The 18,796-nt window shown below is 39.6% G+C and overlaps 1 protein-coding gene across 1 annotated transcript in view; it reads left to right on the forward strand.

Moving 5' to 3' along the window:
• Window positions 1-17,417, forward strand: part of sema3bl (sema domain, immunoglobulin domain (Ig), short basic domain, secreted, (semaphorin) 3bl) — a 63,748-nt gene extending 46,331 nt beyond the window's left edge. Inside the window, exons 8-16 of the mRNA XM_068732730.1 lie at window positions 947-1,061; window positions 1,197-1,266; window positions 1,859-2,003; window positions 6,394-6,625; window positions 6,763-6,854; window positions 7,128-7,169; window positions 7,281-7,506; window positions 11,628-11,758; window positions 13,176-17,417. Of these exons, the coding sequence (XP_068588831.1) occupies window positions 947-1,061; window positions 1,197-1,266; window positions 1,859-2,003; window positions 6,394-6,625; window positions 6,763-6,854; window positions 7,128-7,169; window positions 7,281-7,506; window positions 11,628-11,758; window positions 13,176-13,688 (1,566 nt within the window). The 3' untranslated portion in view covers window positions 13,689-17,417. The remainder of the gene's footprint in view (window positions 1-946; window positions 1,062-1,196; window positions 1,267-1,858; window positions 2,004-6,393; window positions 6,626-6,762; window positions 6,855-7,127; window positions 7,170-7,280; window positions 7,507-11,627; window positions 11,759-13,175) is intronic.
• Window positions 17,418-18,796: the final 1,379 nt, after the last annotated feature.

Here is an 18,796-nt window from a genome sequence, read left to right on the forward strand (position 1 = left end):
CATCTGGCCTTTCAGAATAAATTCACACTCCCACTGTAGTCCACTGGAAGAGGGTTATATGACAACATGTTCCTATTCAAATGTTTGCTTCCAAGGACAGGAGGTAATGGTTTTATGGGTTTATCCTGCTCTTGTGACAGTTCCAAACCCTCTCGTAGAAAAAACAAATGTCTTTTGGAGCAATATAATATTTATATTTCCTTAAAGCACTGTGAAGGCATCGTGATATTCAGAATCATGTGAATTTTTTCTCCTTCCAAAACCCACACAGCTGTCGAATTGGCCAACTGTAATCCCCATCTGCTCTGCACACTCTGTCACATTCTTTCACGCATTGATTTGTCTTAGAAAACCATATGTGTGCTGTGTGCACCATCCACAGATATAGAAGAATACACGCAAATACACACACACAGCTGTGTATTTCCTTAGAGACTTTTCGATTGCGCCAGAAAGGTTTGTGCAAACTCTCAGACAAAATCCCACATAAACCTTTAAATGATATCCTTCTTTGTCATCCTCATCTTTCTCTCTCTTACTCCTCTTTCTTCCCATCTGTCTCTCTTTCCCTCCCCTTCCTACACATATTGTAGTATTTCCTCCTCACCCCTCTTTTCCTAACCTGACACCCCAGATGGTTTGTGATACAGAACCATCTGAGAAGCCATCACTGGAGACTATTTAAAAAAAGTGCATGGAATATAAAAGAAATACATGGCAGGTGATTGGATGGACCATCTGTCAATCACACTCCTACCAAAACGAGTCGAGAGAAGAGAAAAAACATCTTTTCCATTGAGACAATCCCTGAGTGCCGTTCTCTGCGTCATATCATTGGGCTACAACACACTGTGCTAGAGTTCAGAGCCAGAACAATAAAAATGTGTATTTGGAAATGATTACGCAGCTGTGTTTTATAGATTGTGTGTAATGTAATTTCTGCCAGAATGATGTTGGAGGTCAGAGAGTGCTGGTGAACAAGTGGAGTACCTTCATCAAAGCCCGACTGGTCTGCTCTGTACCAGGACCTCACGGCATCGACACACACTTCAACCAACTGGGTGAGATACCCACAAACCTTTTTTTAACAAGGGTTTCATTTTGCATGCATTAGAGTACAAGCTCACACACTTTACCATCAGCCTTCAGTATCTAACACACATACTATGGCCTTTTAAAAAAAAAATACAAAACAGAGGATGTTTTCTTGCTGAGGACCAAGGATGAGAGAAACCCAGATGTCTTTGCGATCTTCAGCACCATCAGGTGAATAACCATGAAGCTTCATATGTGTTGACAGGTTATCTACACATTAAATATTCTGCCTTATTTTACCTTTATATTATCTACCTCGGAGGTCCTCCGAGAAAGTACAAAGCACTTAATTGTTCAGTTGTGGTTTTCATACTGTGGGTTTTCTACCACTGGAAGGTTGAAATGTGTGTCCTGGCTTATAGAGCTGCTAAAGCCTAAGTAATTTAATATTTGCTATTTTGGTGGTTAAACAACTCCACTATCACATATGAGAACAATATATCATCAGCTATATTTCTGTACTCGAGGGTATATCAGCACACAATGGCATCACTGTTGAGTGTGTCTCCAGGGTCGCCATCAGTGATACTGGATTATTAGCCTGGTTATTTGTTGGTTTTCAACAAATTGTTGTTTTTGCTGAACTTATTGTTATTGCAGCATACTACTTAATTCTTGCCTTTATTTTCAACCATTTCTTACAAGTTCATGTTTCTTAGAAATGTAACTCAATCTTCCCACATTTGTTGTCAAATATATAATACGAATACAAAAGTTATTTGTAGAAATGTTCAACTGTACATCCCCCCTCTCTCCTCCACAGTAATGTGTTCCAGGGTTTTGCCGTGTGTGTTTACCGTATGGCTGACATCAGAGAAGCCTTCAATGGACCCTTCGCTCATAAAGAGGGCCCTGACTACCAGTGGGGGGCCTATGAAGGCAGGGTCCCTTATCCAAGACCAGGCGTGGTGAGTAATTGCACATCACCTCTAACCCAAAATGTACTCAGCTGTTATGATTGCCCAACCCTAACCCTAAACATACTGTGCTTACCATGACTACAATATTTCCCATACAACACACTTCTGCTTGGCAACATTATAAGGAAACATAAGCTGTACTACCTTAGTATGTTGATGACAAACAGTTTTATATTTCTATAGTCTCTGCTGAATTCAGTCATACAAACAATCTGGTAAACTACATCAACAATGTCAATCATTGGATGTCTAGGATTATTTTTTGTTTATTTTTTTTGGTAATCGATTAAAGACAAGATCCAGATACTGATGTCATTGGTTCTTAAAAAACAGAGACAACAAAAACACTCAAAAGTCCAATCAACTTTTTATCTTTTTTTTTTTCTTTCTTTATTTATCAGGAAAACAACACTAATCCAGTAAACCTGCCAGATTTAGCCAATACAAACTATTTAATCTCTACTTAAAAAACATCAAGTTAGAGGATTTATATCTAAAACTGACACTAAGAAACTGATCAATACATTAATTTCAAACACTGCAATGTTATTTTGGTTGGATTAACAATAAGAACATCAAAGCTTGTTTTAAAACACAGCAGCAGCTCCACCACAAACTACAGCCTTAAAAAATGATCATAGAACACTTTCAACACAACTTGAACCATAGAACCTTCATTAATGTAGTTTATTTTTTGCAGGACATATTTTAGCTTGGTATACCTAATAGTTTAAACACTATCATGCCTGTACCTAAATCATGTCATATGTAGGCTAATGTAATACAGTTGTGTACAAATCTAATTCTTAGGAGAAGTGGTTGCTCAGGCCTACTGCGTGTGCTAAAACAGAAACGGTGATAAGACCATGTAAAATGAGGTGTAGGAAAGTTTCATATCAGTAAAGTAAACTACTGTATGTGGTAGTGCAGCTGTGCTGACTGTACACAGTACAGAGCCTTCTCCTGGTTTACATCCTGACTCTCAGCGGAGCTCTGTCACATTCTCTCAACCACATCACTGTAATTCAGACCTGTTATACACACAAACACACGCGTTTAAGGCAACACACACACACAGACACACATGCAGCGCGTGTAACTCAGCCTCATTACCAGAGTGCAGGAGGGCGTATGGAGGCAGAAGGAATATGAATAATGTGAGAACAGAAAAGACACCTCTGTGGTTTCACTCTGCTGACTCGCTGATTAACAAGAATGTCTTGGCCCAAAACTGAGTGTAAGAGAGAGAGGGAAGGAAATGGAGGAAGAGAGGAAACAGGGAAAAAAGGTGATCACTCGGGGTATAGGCGGATGAGGAGGCACAGATGGGAAGGAGAGAAGAGTGAGAAGATAGACTGTTTCTTATTAAAGTATTCATTAAAAGTAATTTGACGAAGAACGGTTTGCTATCTTTCATGGATGTTTAGCTGGAGTTAAAATTGTCACCCTATTCTCTTGTAAAACAATTATAATGACCAAGATTTTTATTGTCTCACTTGCGTAATGTAAAGGAAAAATAACCACACACTGGAAGCCACGTTAAAAGAGATATTTAATCATTTTATCATTTACTTAGTCTCGACATGGCAGTCTTCTCCATGTCTCACTTTCACCAGACAGAACATTAACTTTTTTTTTAAATACTTTCCTGGATTTTTCATTGCAACTTTATACTTTGTAATATCTACCATGTCTCCTTACTCACCTGTCAAAACTTACCCTGGAATGGAAAATACAAGTTCAGTTCATGTGAGAGAGGTTTAGCGGATTTACCCTCCAAAGATATTTATCTTGGATTGAAATATCACTGCACATGGTGTCAAAACTCATTCTGTAATAGAGGAAATGATGGGATATCCTAGACTGTAGAATTATCAAAGCTTTATTAGTAATCCTACCTGGACTGAACTTTGTCTGCCTGCCTCTTTCATCCACACAGACATATATTTTCATCATGAAAGCTTCATGTTTGATACTTAAATGTCAAGCTTTTAGGTTGTTGCCATTATCCTTGATGATCCATACAGCTTTAATTTATCTGGGTGTGTCTCTTGAGATTGATTTCTGACATGAAAATGACAAATACATTACTTTCGCAGCCTATATCTTTTTCTTTTTTTAACTTTTATCCTTTACCCAATTCAGAATCTGTTTAGGGAACGTCAACTGACTTCTTTGGTTTGAGATAGGAAATTAAAGGATATAATCAGTGTTCTTAATTCAAACAGAGGATTCTGCTAACGTCTTTATACGTCTGTTGGCAAACAAGGCAAAATTCCTTCTTCCCACTTTTCTTCCACTGCACCTACATTTAAGTGGCAGTAGCAACCAGTGGGTATTTTATTGGTTCCTGATTCATGCAACATAATTACATTGTAAATCACAATGGATTCTGTTGTGTTTGTGTTTAACATTGAACAATTACAGCAGAGTAAAAGCACAACGAGAGGTTCATGTAAAAATTAGGAAATTCACTTTCCAGGATTTGAGCCTCAGCTAATCTGGTTTTCCTCTGCTGGGCCCGTTTGTTATAATGGAGTAATTTAATTGTAATGCAATACAAAAGGGCTTACACAATGCACACTGTGCTTCACACACATACATGCAAAAGCATTTACATACACAGTTATAATGGGCATGAATAGTCTGCCAAACGTGCTCACCTCCTCTTTCTCCGTCATTAATCCGCTCTCAGAATGAAAGCAGTCGACTTGCTGCAGCAAAGTTTGGATGAGTTGACAGATTTTGGAGCTGCTCCATTTTAGGTTTTAAGTGCTGTGCAAACAGATGAGGTGTAGTTTAGTGAGCAATTTAAAACACTGACATATCAAGAATGTGCATTAGAAACTGTACAACTATGAGTGTTGAGGAGATCTTATATGAATACATCTTGAAAAAGAATAGTCCCTTCAGTTCCCAATGGGAAGCACAAAAGATTGGGTTGTTTTTTTTTTGTAAAAAATAACAGTTATGTTCATTTTGACATACTACTCACAGCTTAGGTAAACCAAGTAAACTCCAACTGTAAATCTACATTTTAAGGAAGCATTTTAAAGAAGCATTTGAAGTCTGCGACTTGGATAATGAGCTTGGATTTGCTCACACATTCTACACCTTCTGCAATAAATTGTAATTGACGCCATTTAGTAAACCATTCTATCATACATTGATAGTTTGTGCACATTTGAGTCTAACGTCCCTGCACAGTTCAGATCCCACCTCTGAAATTGAAATTGAATCCAGACCATTAAAGAGTTATTGTGTGGATCAGTTTCTGTTGTGATAAGGAGGAGTAACAATATTTCTACCATATGGACGGGCTGGAATAGCAATATTGAGATTTATACAAATACCGAGTAGTCAAATGACAAACTGCTCCCTCAAGACTCTCGCTGATCTCTCAGCCTTAATCTATGATAATTGTCAGCTCATGACTTTGACATATGCTTTCATTTTAGGCAGTCACTGCTGCTGTGTTACTTTTCTGTACTGAAAAGTACAGTAAAGTAGCACAGCACATCTCTCTGTCATCCAACTTCCCCCTTTATGAAACTGTTGTTCAGCCTCTCAGGTCATTTTTAAGTATTTCAAAGCTTTAGTGACATTATTAAGCACCACAGAGCAGCTTAGAGCAGCTCCTTGTTATATTTCCATGTGAGGCAATCAATCCCAAAAGCAGCTTTTTTTTGGTCCTTTTTTCTGGTCTTTGGCCAAACAAGACAAGATCGGAGTCTTGCAAACCCAGACAGAAGCTCTGTGAAGATTCAGTTTTCTAAAGAGGGTAAATCAACTTTCAATGGAGGAAGAGTGAAACAGTCCATCAGTCTTAATGAGTCTATTACTTCTGAATAGAACAGTCAACATTTTCTTACCCATAGCTTAGTAGTAATTAATAGTCTTAATTATTTGATGATACAGGTGGTAGAGTATCTCAGCCAAGCACCATCACATTTATGTTCTCATTACTACAGTAACACAAATGGGAGCATTTTTAACTAACAACAAACTCTGCCTCCATAGAGCTGTTTCCAAACACAGAACTTAACAACTGTGGTTTTGAACTTTCATCCAAAGTTTTCAAGCACCATAAAACAGCTAATGAGGGTTCTCCGAGTAGGCTCTTAGACCATGATTCGGCCAAATTTCTTTTGGGAGAACACACAAGATGGTCATGTTGGGGATGGCTAGAATTTTGCTTCCTTCTGTCTTGCTTCTGTTCGTCTGTCTCTGACTCCATCCATTCTTTCTCTTCCAGCGTCGGCATTTATGCAGCCAAGTATTTTACCATCATACTTTTACCAACATTATTTTTGAATAACCCTTCTCCCTTTGCCTTTGTTTCTCCACATCTTTCTCATCCCTCCCTCCGCCTCTCCAGTGCCCTAGTAAAATCACCAACCAGCCAGGCAGAGAGTTTGGCAGCACAAAGGACTTCCCTGATTCAGTGCTGCAGTTTGCCCGCAGCCACCCATTGATGTGGCGGCCTGTGTATCCCGCTCTGCGCCAGCCTGTGCTTGTAAAGGCAAACATTCCTTACAAGCTGAAACAAATCGTGGTGGACCGGGTCGAGGCAGAGGACGGGCAGTATGACGTCATGTTCATCGGCACAGGTAATATGAGCATGTAACTAAATTAGGCCTTGTGGGGAACCTGGATTATCGTGTCAGAGAAGAATTAGCGATAACATGAAATGATACATTCCTGTTCTGTAACCTTGTCACTTATGATACATGTTTGTGTCTTTCAGATGTTGGCACGGTATTGAAGGTCATCGCCCTGCACAGTGGAAACAGCCTGGAGACAGAGGAAGTCACACTGGAGGAGCTACAAGTCTTCAAAGTAAGTTTTACCCCATCATGTCTCTTTTTAATTCTCTCTGGTCTCCGTTTCCTCCCCAATAACTATTTTTTTAGGCCATATTGAAGATGCAGCCATTCGTCCTATTTCCTTCACTAAGTCTCTTAAACCCTCTTTGTAGTCAACAGATAAGAAACCACAGAGATGTCTTATAAAAATACTTTACATTATTTTCTCCTCATTCTTGAAGAATAATTATGTTCTTCAATGCATTGCTTTTCTAATTGTAAGCCTGAATCATTTTTATTATTGCAGGTGCCAACTCCAATTACATCGATGGACATATCCGTGAAAAGGGTAAGTTAATATGACTGCCGTTAATAACTTTAATGCTCACATCTATTAACTTATTGTTACCAACATATTATCTTACACCCATGTTTCTTCTACCATCATGATTTCAAACAGCAAGCCCTGTATGTGGGCTCTCCAGCCGGTGTGGCGCAGGTTAAGCTGCATCGCTGTGAGACTTATGGGAAAGCCTGCGCTGAGTGCTGCCTGGCCAGAGACCCTTACTGCGCCTGGGATGGATCACTGTGCGCACGGTACATGCCCAACAGCAAACGCCGCTACCGCAGACAGGACATCAGGCACGGAAACCCTGTGCTGCAGTGTGTGGATCAGAATCTGAGTGGTACGTGTGACCTATTTAAATTCTTTGTTTGTGCCTTCTTTTTTTATTATGCAGGGCCATTTCTTGGCTGGGTCCAGTGACTTCCTGGAGTCTTGTTGCAACTGTGAGGTTACCAGGCAACCAGCGTAGACGAGACTCCAGGAAGGTACAGCACCTGGCCAAATAATAGTCCTTTGAAGGTAATAATTTGTTTTTACACTTTGATTTTTGGATGGATTGAACAAACAAGATATAACATATTAATTAATGAGCTTCAGAGATTCTAATAGTCAGACTTACTGTTACCGTTAGAGCCAGGCTGGGTGTATTAGAAAGGTTCAGGTCAGGATGCGGCATCTGCTCCACCATTTAGAATTGGAGAGGAAAATTGAGACAGGAAAAGAAAAGCTGAATTACGTCCATGGATAGGAGATTCAAGTAAACAAACAACACACATTTGACTAATTACTTCTAAATATCCTACCAGCTGGATAACTGACATTTTGTAAGTGAATGTCATGTTCTGAACTTGCTGTTAGCAAAGTCTGTAAGGGTCAGTGTATTAGTGCCTCTCTCCCAGGATGAAAGCCAAAGAGTATGTGAGAAGTCAGATTTGTACTGGCAGTTTATCCAAACTGTGTGAGACAGATGTTGTGCAGGATATTAGACCGAAAATACTTCTCAACAATACATGATTATTTACATTATACACATTTAGTGCACTTAAAAGACAACATTGTACATATTTAACATAGATCTCCATATTTTTACCGTCATCCTAAAGAACGTTGGAAGATAGTCGACAAAATGAAAGATGATGATGATGTGTTTGTGTGTGTGTGTGTGTGTGTGTGTGTGTGTGTGTGTGTAAGAGAGAGTGAGAGCTGAGAAATTGACTCAAACTGAGGTTATCTAAAGCCATCAGCAATCATATTAAAAGTGAGAACAAACAAAAAAAGTAGAAAGACAAATGAGCAGGAGAAAATGTATAAATGAGATGTGGAGGTGAGGGTAATAAAAAGTGCAAAGACAAACAGAACAGAGAGGAACAAAGCTGTGGAGACGGAGAAAAAAGGATGTGTGCATTTGTTGTATGTGTGTTTGCTTTGAGTGTAGGTATAGTGCTGAGGCGATGAAATATGCCTGCCTCAAGGCCTTTGGATGAACCCACGTTTCATAAGGTGTATTTGTGCCAAGGTGTCAAGTTGTTGTAATAGTAAAAGTCCCAGAGGTATGTGTTGTCTTTGCTAAGATGCAGACGTTCGCTTATGATAGAGATTTACTCTAAATGTCTACTCACATGGCGAGTAAACTTTTCACAAGGTACAGGTAAAGATACTGCCTGGTTTAATAACTATGTGTCCAAACCACTTTCATATCTGACTGATCATCTGTAATTTCTGAGGTTTGCAGTTCAAATTGCTGCTAGATGTTTTTAGAAAAGGTTTTTTGCTTTCTTGCTGATTCTTCTCTGTGTGCAGGCTAAAGCCAGCAGCTGGTTAGCTTAGCTTAGCAGAAAGACCACAAAAAGGGGTAAAGAGATCACCTGGCATTGTCTAAAGGTAAATATATCTGCCAAGAGTATCAGCGCCTTTAAAACTTGTTAATTAACATATTTTCTTTTGCTTGTTTTAAGTCGAGATGGAATGAAAAAGGCTTTTTTAGATCACATCCTCAGTCATAGTGTGCATCTATTTAACAATTTATGCAAAATAATTACAAATAATCTATTTCTTCATAACCATCTTTTGAACAAAATATGACTTTTGCTTACATAAGCTAGTACCAACCAATTTCAATCTCATGACATCCATCTATTAATCAATCTGCAACGTTTAGTGACAAGGGAGGTATATGTGGAGCATCAGTCCTCTGTAGCTTCGTATCAAGCTACATGCTAAGCGCCCCAAAGATTTGATTTAAGTATCTGTTGATTCAAATGTTCTGTTTCACTGGGGAATACTCACAAGTTGTGGTTGAATGTGGGACTATTTCTTGGCTGGGAGCAGTGACTTCCTGGTAGGTGTATTTCGTTACCTTCGGACAGAGCCTGGCTAGCTGTTCTCACCTCTTTCCTGTCTTTATGCTAGGCTAAGCTGACTGGCTCCAGGTTCATACTGAACATGCACTGAACAGAGTGATAACGATCTTCCCATTAAAATCTCTGCAAGAAAACAAATAGGTTAATTTCCCAGATGTCAAACTATTTGTTTGAAATCTTTTGTCAGATATTTGTCTTGACTGGCTTTTAAGTTTTGTTAACTTACATGTCTTCACCACTTAATTCAGTTGGGGGTGTGTGAAACTGTTTCACATGCACATTGTTCTCTGTGGTGCTCTAGAGGACTTTAGCCTTACTCGGTGGATGCTTACATACAGTACATACAGTTGTGGTCAAAAGTTTACATACACTTGTAAAGAACATAATGTCATGGCTCTCTTGAGTTTCCCCGTTATTTCTACAACTCTGATTTTTCTCTGATTGGAGTGATTGGAACAGATACTTCTTTGTCACAAAAAACATTCATGAAGTTTAGTTCTGTCATGACTTTATTATGGGTGAACAGAAAAAGTGATCAAATCTGCTGGGTCAAAAATATACATACAGCAGTGCTAATATTTGGTTACATGTCCCTTGGCCATTTTCACTTCAATTAGGCGCTTTTGGTAGCCATCCGCAAGCTTCTCGTTGAATCTTTGACCACTCCTCTTGACAGAATTGGTGCAGTTCAGTTAAATTTGATGGCTTTCTGACATGGACTTGTTTCTTCAGCATTGTCCACATGTTCTCAATGGGATTTAAGTCAGGACTTTGGGAAGGCCATTCTAAAACCCTAATTCTAGCCTGATTTAGCCATTCCATTACCACTTTTGATGTGTGTTTGGGGTCATTGTCCTGTTGGAACACCCAACTGCGCCCAAGACCCAACCTTCGGGCTGATGATTTTAGGTTATCTTGAAGAATTTGAAGGTAATCCTCCTTCTTCATTATCCCATTTACTCTCTGTAAAGCACCAGTTCCATTGGCAGCAAAACAGCCCCACAGCATAATACTACCACCACCGTGCTTGACGGTAGGCATGGTGTTCTTGGGGTTAAAGGCCTCACCTTTTCTCTTCCAAACATATTGCTGGGCATTGTGGCCAAACAGCTTGATTTTTGTTTCGTCTGACCACAGAACTTTCCTCCAGAAGGTCTTATGTTTGTCCATGTGATCAGCAGCAAACTTCAGTCGAGCCTTAAGGTGCCGCTTTTGGAGCAAGGGCTTCCTTCTTGCACGGCAGCCTCTCAGTCCATGGAGATGCAAAACACGCTTGACTGTGGACACTGACACCTGTGTTCCAGCAGCTTCTAATTCTTGGCAGATCTGCTTTTTGGTGGTTCTCGGTTGACTCTTCACCCTCCTGACCAATTTTCTCTCAGCAGCAGGTGATAGCTTGCGTTTTCTTCCTGATCGTGGCACTGACAAAACAGTGCCATGCACTTTATACTTACAAACAATTGTTTGCACTGTTGCTCTTGGGACCTGCAGCTGCTTTGAAATGGCTCCAAGTGACTTTCCTGACTTGTTGAAGTCAATGATTCACTTTTTCAGATCCATGCTGAGCTCCTTTGACTTTCCCATTGTAGCGTTTGTGGGCGTTTGTATCCAATGAGCCCTATTTAAATGGCCTCAGAGAAGTCACCAGTTGTAGTCACTCATAATCACTCACAAGAAGTTAAGAGGCCATGCTATGAAGCTCATTTCATTGACACAACTTTCTAAGTCACCAAAATTGCTAATTCATGTTGCTGTATGTATATTTTTGACCCAGCAGATTTTGTCACTTTTTCTGTTAACCCATAATAAAGTCATGAAAGAACCAAACTTCATGAATGTTTTTTGTGACAAAGAAGTATCTGTTCCAATCACTCTATCAGAGAAAAGTCAGAGTTGTAGAAATAACTGGAAACTCAAGAGAGCCATGACATTATGTTCTTTACAAGTGTATGTAAACTTTTGACCACAACTGTACATACAGTAGGTGTCTGTAGAGAGGATCTAACCCATAACAGTAGGGTTAGTCCTTCACTTTTGCATTCCTTTATAGTTTTCATTTTCATACTTTCACATTCTTTCAAATAATCTCTCTATCCACCAGAGGACTTTGATGTGACAGAAGACAGGGTGGTGTATGCGACGGAGAACAACAGCACCTTCCTGGAGTGTGTTCCTCGCTCCCCTCAAGCTACTGTTACCTGGCTCGTCCAACGAGATGACCGCAAGGAGGAGGTAAGATGATAAGAGCCATCAGGTCAATCAATCAAGATTGTGGTAATATAATACCACCTTATCCTAATATAAATATATGATGGGGGGGAGGTGGGGAAGCTTTGGGAGACAGAAGAGGGGAGGACCGGCCAACAGTGGCAAGAGTAATTTCCTTTTAAAGTGAGATTTGCGTGTGACTTTAGCACGTGGTTGACACATTCGACAGCCATTTGACATATGGTTGAAATTAAGCAGTTATATTTCAAAGGAAAATGCACAACCACTCTTTCTATTGGATAAACAGTGAATTGAAACCTTAACCACATGCCACGGAAAGCTGACGTGTCACTCAACGTCTATCTGCCACCGTGACTTAAACACAGCGATGCAAAGTCCTTTTAAAGCGCTGCTTAGAAAAAATTATGTTGCTCCGTGTGCCCACACCCACAGTAATCATTCATTTATTTTAGGGTATGTTTATCCAAGCTTAACCGAGTAACTCGGTCAGCCATGCAAGTATAAAGGCATTACCGCTCCTCTCCATTTTGTGCAAATAAACATTTGGCTGCCACTCCAGCTGACAAGGCTGCCAAGTTTATGTTGGCACAGAGGGATAGTTCGACAAGCGGAGGAATGGAATCCGAAGAGGGGGGTGGTAGGAGGTAAATACAGAAGCGAAAGGTATAAATGAATAGATGAGACTTTGGGTGGTGTAAGGAAAGAAAGAGACTGAGAGGAAAGAAAAAGGCAGAGACAGTGATTACATTTTATGGTACATTCTTGCTGTTGCTATTCAAGCTGAGAAAACAGCACAAAGACCACAGGTTGCCCTTTTTCTTTTCTCATTCTATGAAGTTGACTATATGCTCTTCTCCCAAATATTCCTGAAAGAATGGGCTGACAGCAACAAGTTGAAAGCACAATTTTCACAAGAATTTATCCACAAACAAAGACGTCTGTCATCAGAATAAAGAGGCTAAATACAGTGGCTTTAAAATTCCTTTTGTTGTCACTGGGTTCTTGTTTATCCACTTAAAATCTCTGTATTTATAGACAAAAGGAATTGGAACTTTTATATACACACCACAAAAGCAAATTTCTTGTAAATGCAAATATTTGCAACATTCAATTTTGTTTGAATTTCGAAACTAACACACATGGCTCCCAACTTTGCAGACTCTTTGCTGCTTAAAGGTGTAAAATATAATATGTCCGAACTACTTTCTTTTTACTGCATCGCAGCAATGTGACTACATAATCACTGTCCAATGTGAAACAGAATTATATGTTGATTTTACAGTAAAATTCAAATGAATGTCACCTATTCGTCCACCAATTCTTTTTTTCTCTGCATCATGTTTTAAAATCTTCACAGTATATTGTTCCATCGTGTATAAAAGCTAAAAATAGACACATATTCTCCCTCTGGTTCACTCAGGTAAAGCTGGACGAACGTGTGATGTCTACGGAGCAAGGCCTCCTGTTTCGTCGTCTCTTCCGCCCGGATGAAGGCATGTACATCTGCCGCTCCCGAGAGCATGGCTTCACACAGACCCTGACCCGCCTCACCCTCGAAGTTCTTCACGGGGAGACTGTGGACGAGCTCATGGCCCGAGACACCGCTGGCCTCTCCGACTCGTTCAAAGACCGGTCCACAGGGAGCTACAGGGCCTGGATGCCTTGTAGTGCCTACAGCAGGGCCGGCTCGTCAAGCCAAATTGGACAATCACGTACATGGTTCAAGGATATCATGCAGCTGATTGGGCCGTCGAACCTGCCGCACGTGGAGGAGTACTGCGAGAGGATGTGGTGCAACGACAAGCTGAGGAGGAAACACAAAAGCATGCTGGAGAAATACCGGCAAGCGCAGGAGAGCGCCAGGAAGGCACGTAGCAAGAGCTCCGGCGAACGCAACCGGACGCCGAGAGATCTCAGCGCATGGGAGGAGTAACGAAGAGAAAGGGAGCAGGAGGTAAAAAAGGAGAAAATAAAAGAAGGGACAAAGATTACAGTACAGGAAAAAAATGTATGGGGCAGCCAAAAGGGTCAAGAGCAGCTTCAACAGTTGAAACTTTGGCACTTGGATTTGAAAGAATGAGGTAGATCCCAACAGAGCATCTGTTTTGGCCATTAAACCTATCAGAATGGATTTTATGATATCAGTATATGTTTAGACCAGGTGTTAGGGGTTGGCTCTGGATATGGCCCAAAAACACAGAAGTGTTGTCTGTCTTGAAAGACGGCACAAAAAGTGACTGCTACTGCTACTGAACTGAACAGGTTGTTGCTATAAAGGGAGACAATCTTCCAAATACACTCTGAGGATGCTTTTACAATCTTGATTACCAAGGACTCCTTCTCTCACACACTTTTGCCCTTGTATACTTTTACAGATGAAAATGGCAGACACTGTTTTGATCACATCAAGTCATATAAAAGCTTCACAAATCTCAGATTTATAAAATGTTCACATGCCTATGGACTGACTCTTTGATGAACACTTTGTGTTGGCTCTTGGCTTATTGGGGCTTGAAATAGAGAGCAACATCGCATTTTCTTACTTTGCCTCTTTGGACTTCAAAATAGCAAGTTTGTGTATGTAAGCGTATGTGGCCATGTGTGTCAGAGCAAGTGCAGCTCCTACACACATGAACACATACACTTAGTTTCCAACGCAATCACTGGATTCATCTCCTTCTCACTTAGTATTCAATGCTCCATGTTTCTTGCCGTGTTCTGCACTTACCTTTTTTTTAAATGATATATTCATGTGTGACTCTAGCTCAAGACATAACTGAGTTTGCAGTGTATTTATAAGAGGCATATGCAAGTAATGCAGCCAGGCTAAGACACTTATGCTGCATTTCTACTGCATGGTGCGGCACGGCTTGACTCAACTTACTTGAAACCATTCATTTGGGGTTTTCTACTTGCAAAAGTCGTGGATAGTACCTAGTGCTTTTTATGCTTCCGCACCCGTTACCAGAAGTGAGTAGAGTCGAGTCGAGCCCAACCATGCAGTGGAAATCAGGCATTGCTGTATCTGATCTTGCCACTGTTTATGCACACACACACACACACACACACACACACACACACACACACACTTACATAAACTGAAATCCCACTCAACCGTTACACTGAATGCATAAGATCAAATAGCTCAAACTGTAAGCTATCATGAGACGACTGTTGATGGTTCAACAGATTAAGGGCACATTGCTTTATTGTTATTGCTGTGGGTTGAACTTTCCATTAACACCAGCTACAGATCAAGATTCCCCCCTCCCCGACCCGTAAAGGGATATTACTTTCATGCTTTTGGGCACATACCATAACGCCTCCTGGAATGTACCTAATGGCCCTGTTCAATCGCCAATATTTGCTTCTATGGGAATGCTTCTGTAGCTCAACTCGGTTGTCTGTGAGACTTTAACACCTATCAAGCCTAGCAAGTCGGCCTTCAAATATTCAGAATTTTAAAATTGTTTGTTCATGCGTTTGTATTACTTGTGGCTGTTTTTTCCATCAAAAAATACTTTAAAAAAATCATCCATTAAAGTAGAAATTACATAACCTGGCCTCTCTGTTATAGCCTCACCTTACACTTCAATCATCCACAAAACTCATTTTCCCACAGTTCCTGTAGAAGGGTTCAGCTGAAAAGGCCAATTCCTTTTGTGCTTTCTGCTTTGTAAACACTGGTTTTATGATGGTTTATGGTTTGAACACATGGTAATCCACATTGTTATTGTCTTCACTTTTGTTGTTAAAATATAACCTTCACGGCAACTGAATCCAAAAGAGGTTTCCCTTCTACAGGAAAAAAGTGGGGAAGAGAACAGAGGGTTGAATTTATTAATGAAACAGGAAAAAGCAGATGAGGAGACAGGACAGACAAAGAAAAGACTGGCCTTTGATAGGGTGAGATGTGAACATTGTAACATTGTAACTGAAATCTATGTCTGGCTTCAGATGTAAAAGAAATGAGTTGGAGGTCAGGAAAGACAGACGGATGCTCAGCTTCAGTCAAAGTATGGAGTGTGTGTGAATGGCAGTGAGATATTTTGGAGCTTCAGTAATATAACATAATATTAAAACTAATCATAAACTGATGAAATAAATTGTGAATAATTTTTAAGACTAAAAAGTAGTTTTAAGAGTTGATTTTAACCCCTTCTAACTAAATCCCACATGTAACTATTAGAAGGCATTAAAGGAGGATTTGAAATTTGAATCACTAGTCTAGTAACCTCTGGCTTCTCTGGAGGCCAAGAGGAGAGCTGTACAAATGATGGGTTACATATAGTGCACCTAATAAACAAACAACAAAAAGATACGTCTATAATGTGTCCATAATTAAAAGTTGCCAGATTAATTACTTGATATTTATTTTATCTTGCACCTTTAATCTTTGTCCCTACACAAGTCTGTGTACATAAGAAATCCAAGCTGATATTATCTACATTTGTACTGTGATCGATTAAATGTTGGTGGTCGAGTGGTGAAACCATCAGTTACAGATTCATTTGAAGATACAAACAATCAGAAACACAATTAACTGTTCACAAATAGCCTGTTGCTACTGAGGACCTCCAATATAGCCGCCAGAGGGTGGAATATAATATTTGTACATATGGAAGATGGTATAGATATTCTGGGAGCCCTCTCATTGTTTAAACGTAGCCAGGAAACAACATTAGCACCAGTGAACTTGTTGACCTTTTTGTAACCTTCATGGCGTGTGAATGTCTTCTTATAGGACAACAAAAAGAGAGGAGTGAACATGTGGAGAAGAAAGGAGAGATTTAATAAAATAAGGTACTATAAGCATCTTGTGAAGGCTGTATTTGTGACTTGTAAAAATTGTAATACATATTAAAACCCATTTACCTACAATTCATCAGTATGCAGAGAGTATTTCAAAGGGTGACATATTTTTTACCCAGTAAGTACAGCCCACTTAAGGACGCATTTTAGTTTATTTTCTTAGTTTGAGGATTGTGAGACTGGTTATTAGACTCCACTAATGTTGTTTTCTTTACAAATATTGCTTCTGATTTGTATCAAAATGGAAAGAAAATTATCGGGGTGTGTTAGGAGGATAGTATGCATGAAACAAAGAGTTGGCAGGAAAAAAATATATATAAAAAAAGTTTTATCTTAAAATAACCCTCCTCAAAAGTCCCTTTTCTCCTAAAATTGTCCCACAATTTTATATTTTAGTCTTGTAACGAAAAAAGCTACATGGTTACTTTGTCTGTTCTGCTCTGGTCTGTGAAGATGATATTTTGTGTGTGTGTTAATATTCTTCCTCTGTAACGTCACACCATGACCCTGTATTACTTTAATCAGAAAATGATTTTAAGATGTGTTTAAGATATAACTACTATGATTGTAAACATAAAGTGTGAAAAATTGTCGAAGTCAAAATTGCTGGTTTCCATTTTACGGCAACTGTCATTATGGAACCGAAAAGTAAATGCTGACCCTTTTTTATGCTGGACAGTGTTTTGAGTCTCAACAAAAACTCATACTTCAGGAGGACGTCAGTAATTTGTGCATTTTTTTTCATGTTCAAAGAACACATTGTAAAGCCTTGAAATGCAGTTTTTGTACAGTTGTACAAAGTGTGTTGTGGAAGTGCATCTCACAATTATATTTGTACTCTCTAGAGCTAGTTCAGTGAAGTTTGTCATTACTTTTTAAATTTGATCTAAAACACGTGTTGAATTTGCAGCACTTATCCTGCCTTAATGTCCAAAGTTTTACAGTGACGACACTTAATTGATTTATCATTTGACAAAGACTCTTAACACTCACCAATGTGATCAATGTATTGTGATACTCACTACATTCAAACTACACCAGCTGATTTCACCGATTACTTGCTCCTCCTGATTGGAGGGCCACTAATTACTAAATGCCTGCACATGCTCTGCCCACCACAGCTACTCTACATCAAGCAGACCAATAGGTTCAGTCAGCTTTTGACCGTGAAAGTAGACAATGCAGGGAAAACAGTCATACAATCTATCGTATCTGTTCAGAACTATGGCAACCATGAAATTGGAAAAAGTCAACAGTCCAACAACTCACACTAGCCATCATGAACTGGTAAGCTTCAACAATAATGGTTTCCACACAGAAACAATTGTTACTGCACATGCAGGCAAACAACATGATCAATGTAGAATTTAGGCTAAAAGGTTTAAGGATCTTTTGATTTAAAAAAAAAAATAGCATCAACTTGGAGACCTGTCCCTTTTATTGTACTGTAAAGTTGTGCTGGTTGTGGGGTCTCTGACAAGAGCCTAATTTAAATGCATATTTATGTTTTTATTTAAGTGTCTTTTTACCATGCATGCTATGTACTTGTATGCAATTTAACAGCATTAAAAGTTTTTTCTCTAACATAAAGGAGGTGATCCCTTTATCAATAATTTGACAGTTTCAGAGGGGTGGGATGGAGTCTATTTAGTGTTTTTGGCAGACTAACGGCAGTGACGCAGAAACAGCAACAGCGGTGCCCTGAAATGAGCTGCTTCTTTAAACTATAGCTTTTACTGCACTGAAACCAAGACATGCTCTATACTGAATCAACAATATGCAGACTGCACACCTGCAACAAGGCTGTTTGCCATTTAATTTCAGGGTTAAATAGACTGGCTTTATTCCCCATGTGTGCTTTCACTTATTTCTGTTTGTTTGTATGTGTTTGTCTTTCTTTTTATAAATGTGAGGGCAAAAATGTTAGGTTTAGTGTAACCTACTAGAACCTTGGGGTTTAGTGCAGGTGTCTCCAACGATCATATAATCTTTCCAAAAGCTAAAATTCATAAAGTTGTTTGCCCACGTAGCCGCAACTCTGGCTGTTCCGTTAGCTGTTTGCGAACACAACAAATGTGTCAGTGCAAAAGTTCTGGTATTTCTCCTTGGTGTGTGTGTGTGTGTGTGTGTGTGTGTGTGTGTGTGTGTGTGTGTGTGTGTGTGTGTGTGTGTGTGTGTGTGTGTGTGTGTGTGTGTGTGTGTGTGTGTGTGTGTGTGTGTGTGTGTGTG

Source organism: Cebidichthys violaceus, unplaced genomic scaffold, assembly GCF_023349555.1.
Source record: "Cebidichthys violaceus isolate CVI_PGR_0920_01 unplaced genomic scaffold, fCebVio1.0.p SCAF_6, whole genome shotgun sequence".
NCBI lineage: Eukaryota > Metazoa > Chordata > Actinopteri > Perciformes > Stichaeidae > Cebidichthys > Cebidichthys violaceus.